Source organism: Brassica rapa, chromosome A06, assembly GCF_000309985.2.
Source record: "Brassica rapa cultivar Chiifu-401-42 chromosome A06, CAAS_Brap_v3.01, whole genome shotgun sequence".
In the NCBI taxonomy this organism is placed as follows: Eukaryota; Viridiplantae; Streptophyta; class Magnoliopsida; order Brassicales; family Brassicaceae; genus Brassica; species Brassica rapa.
The window spans coordinates 22,492,945-22,497,262 of NC_024800.2; the positions used below are offsets into that span (position 1 = coordinate 22,492,945).

Below are 4,318 nucleotides of genomic sequence, written 5' to 3' on the forward strand. Positions count from 1 at the left end.
CGGTTCGGTTTTTTTGCCCATCCCTAAAATTAAAACATATGTGCCTAAACAGCTATGAGTTGATCTCCTGCGGATTTTGATTGTGTGCAAATTGTATTTGGAGAAATTGAGTCTACTGTTTAAATTTGGTTGGGGTTGGATGGACATGTTCTTTTTGTATGACACTATATTATAGAAACTATCAAAACCTCGTGACTCTTCTTCTATGTGTTCTCCTTCTCATGTACAATTCGTTCTTTCTTTTTTCCCATGTACAATTCTTGATGATTAAACAGAGGAGATAAAACTCTTCACACTTGCTTTGTTAGACCATAGACATAGCTTCCGAACCTCGTGTTCTCCTTGATTTGTCGCTACACAGAGGTAAAAAGATCTGCGTCCAGAGAAAGTCATTGAACCTCAATGATATATAGTGTTATATTTAAGACGTAAACTACTATTTGAATCAGTGGTTTTGGAAACTAGTATCACTAGACCACCACCCCACTTGATTAATTAGTTTTATTATATATCCCCTATATATTAAAAGAGAAGCATTACAACATATTTTTGTAGCCACATGTCATCACCACAATCATTCTTAGAATCCTTAGAAAAATATGTTGGTCCATATAAATATATAATAAGCTTTTTATTAAACTAACCATAAATTAATCATAAATGTTCTTCATTGTTTCCTTAAATAAAAATTACGGAATTACCTAATGTGGCTAAAGTATATATGACAATTAATGATTTTGAATAATAAAGATTTGATAAAAATTACTCTATTCTCTATCATTTTTTAAAAATTTTAACTTATTAAAATAAATTAAACAACCACATTAACTATATAATAAAAATTTAAATTTTTTCGTATATGCTATATTTTGAATTTTTAAAAACGAATCTAAATGACTAAAGTTGTTAAAAATCTTACATTGAAATTTTTGTGATCCATGGTTTAAAATTTACGTTATAACAAGATACAAATGATTACGAAATTACATAAGTAGGAAATATTATATATATGTATATTAATATTTTTTAAAAATAAATTATATACCATATAAAATACATAAGTATTTTAATTTCGAATTTGCTTTAAATCTTTTTGATAAACATTTTGAACAATTATTGAAAACTTAATATTTAGATTTTAGATTTTGCATTGAATGTTTATAAAATTATAAATTACTAAAACTATTAAACATCCCACAAATTTTTTATTGTTATCATTGATTTATTTTTTTTGTTATAAAGAAATACAAACGATCAAAATAATATGAGTATAAAATATTTTTTAAACAGATGTCACTATTAAAAATGTACTATATATCTATGTTAATATCATGTAAACTTAATTTTATAGCATATATAAAATAGAAAAAGTGTTTGTCTCGATTAATAAAATTTATTTAAGTATTTGTACCAATTTAATTATATACGGTATAGTTACTAAATTTTTAATTATTCAATATATATTTATTATTTCATAATATGTAAAAAATATATAATACTTAAAAATAATTTATATTTAATATTCATTCCGCGCAAGGCGCGGGTCTTAACCTAGTTCTTGCTAAACAACAAGAAGCAAGTAGGTCACAGAAGACTCCGTAAAGCAAAACATATAAGATGCCTTCGGTCATTGATTATATGAAAACCACACATTACTATATATATGTATACATACAAAACATCCCAGAATATAGATCTTCTTATATATTATTACAAAATATAGAAAAGCATATCTAGTAGCTGAACCAAACAACATGGGTTTCAGGGAGGAAATGGCAGACCGGAACACTCCCAGGCTTCACCTTAAGGACTTTAAAGGCCAAGTGGTTTGGGTTCCACGCCGAGGTGTTCTTGTGACATACCGCAACCGCTTTAGCACGCAACCCGTTCTCTCCTTCGAGGGGAACCGCGTAAACGCTCGTCATCATCGCCTTGTGGCAGTAGAACACAGCGAATGGGTACTTCTGTTTGTGACACACCACCGACTTGTCGTCTGACAACTTCTTTACCCCAGCCGCCGCGATTCTGTACTTTTGCATCGGTGCATTCTTCTCAGCCACCTGTTGAAGCCAAGGTTACATGTCAACCAGAATATTAGACATAACACATTAGGCGTTGACAGAATATTAGACACACTAGACCGAACCAAACGCAAATGTCCTTTCTTATTTTCAAACCAAATAAACTAAACCTAACCCCCAATTTCAACTAGTTTTGAGTATAAACAATTTATATGTTTCTTATTATTAGCTGAAACCGAACCGAATTCAAACTAAATATAAAGAAAATATAAGTGAAGACTAAAAAACAACGAGCATAACCAAACCTAGTTGCAAATATTTTATTTATTTTATTGTTTTTTTTTTTGTCTAATCAAACATAGTCGATTGTTTTGGGAGAGCCTAAATAATTGAGTAAGGGGTTTAAGGCTTATTTTCATATATTAACTCAAAACTATTTTAAACTATTTCATTTGGCTATGTTCAAGCCATACCGAAAAAAATAGATTAGCGTATGTTTTTTTTTTTGGTACCTCAGTGGAGACAGCACGAACGTGATCTTTGCCAAGTTTAGAAACGCTGAAGTCCACCATCGACTCCAAAGACGTAGCACAATACTTCTCCTCTCCACCGACTCTTTTCGCTTCACACTCCTCAATCGTTTTCTTCATCATCTCTGCTTCTCCCGAGCCAGGTTTCACCGAGAACGTGTTCAAGATCTCCGAGAACTTCTCAGACCCGAACGGCACCGTTTCCGCCTCTCCACGTGGCAAGAACGCGGTTTTGCCGTTGTAGCCGTCCTCCGCATTAAACCTGAGGTTCATAGCTTTTCCGGGAACCATGTCTTTCTCCAAGAAGAAGAGAGCAGCTTTGGGATCGTCGTGGAGCTGAGTCTCGCTCGCTGCATAGTTATACACAAAAGGGTTATGTCCTGGTTTCACCCCGACGTAGACCGGCTTTCCCTTGTGGCGCGTGTGCACTATAACGCCACCTTTGCCAACTCCTACGTCGGTTCTCTTTCCTGGCTTCCCGGTGTGGACGCCGACGCCTCCTCCGTGGCCTTTTCCACCGCTAACGCTCACGTGTGTTCCCTTACCCTTGCCGGTGTTCACATGTACACCTCCCTTTCCAACGTTCACGGCGGTTCCTCCGCCAGGCTTACCTTTTCCGGTGTAAACGTTCACGCCTCCTTTCCCTACTTGGACGTTGGTGCTTTTCTCGTCGCTAAAATCTGCAACAATGAAATAATTTGGTAAGGAGACATCAATCGGCTACTAACGTACACTTCCAAAAATTACTAGCGATTGTGGAACCAATCAGCTTGTGACACATAACTTCAAATACATGTTATAAATAGTAGTATAATATATAGGAATTGTAATAAGTACTCAACCATATTTTCCTTTGCATTTAGGTCTATCATTTTCCATTTCTTGTATCTCTGTAAATATAAAACTTGGAAAAACATTTTAAAGTATAGAAAATCATAATATACATAAGCAGATCTAGAGAAATTAGAAATTAACAGTGTTTCACAAAACTAGAAGGAAACAAATATGGCATGTTAAAGTGAAAAAGAATTTCAACCTGACGTAAAAAGATGGCGAAGAGAGTTTGGTATGGGAGTGTTTGGTAAGGCAGAGTTCCAATAACGCTCCGGTGTTAAATCAGCCGCAATGGCCGTGACTGAAACAAGAAGGCATATCAACGAAAGACGAATCGCCATTTCTGTGGGAGTTAGAATAGAAATGTAGTTTTGATGAATTTGAGGAGAAGAAGTGGGAGTGTACGTAGAATTTATAATGCAAGGGTTTTAGTAGAAAGATCTGAGATTGAAGTATATTAAAGTATGGATATAGACGGCTAACACTTACCAATCTATTTAAGCTGGTTAAATTAAGTCGCATACTAGCTCCCTAACCACCAGTTGCCTTCAACTCCTTAAATGTTCTTGTGCCCATGTGTGGACAAGTGTTTTTAACTTCACCTGTATTTCTTTGCTGTGTTATTTACATACGACGTCGTCTTCTATCATATAGGTCCTTAATTTGGGCTGTCAAGGTATTATTATTGTTATTTTTATAAAAACAAATTTCTGTCAAGGTATTATTGTGCGACCATGTCAACCTACTCGCTGGGGATATTCTGATAGTGTCTTGAAGGAAGTCTAACTTGCCGAACCTATTTTATGTGGTTCAAGAGAAAGGCCGACATGTGGATTATCCAAACACCACATCATTCAAACATTTGGTATCTGAATGGATACTCTCTTATGAAATATGAAGCAAGTCTTCATTAAATATGAATTAATAGGGCTT

At 34.6% G+C, this 4,318-nt stretch overlaps 1 protein-coding gene across 1 annotated transcript; it reads right to left on the bottom strand.

Moving 5' to 3' along the window:
• Window positions 1-1,582: 1,582 nt before the first annotated feature.
• LOC103874419 (BURP domain protein RD22) lies at window positions 1,583-3,849 on the bottom strand. The gene is made up of 3 exons (XM_009152845.3): window positions 3,588-3,849; window positions 2,534-3,231; window positions 1,583-2,060 (listed from the first exon to the last, which is right to left on the bottom strand). The coding sequence occupies exons 1-3, from the start codon at window positions 3,724-3,726 to the stop codon at window positions 1,734-1,736; spliced, it is 1,164 nt and encodes a 387-aa protein (XP_009151093.1). The 5' UTR covers window positions 3,727-3,849; the 3' UTR covers window positions 1,583-1,733.
• Between the last annotated feature and the right edge of the window lie 469 nt (window positions 3,850-4,318).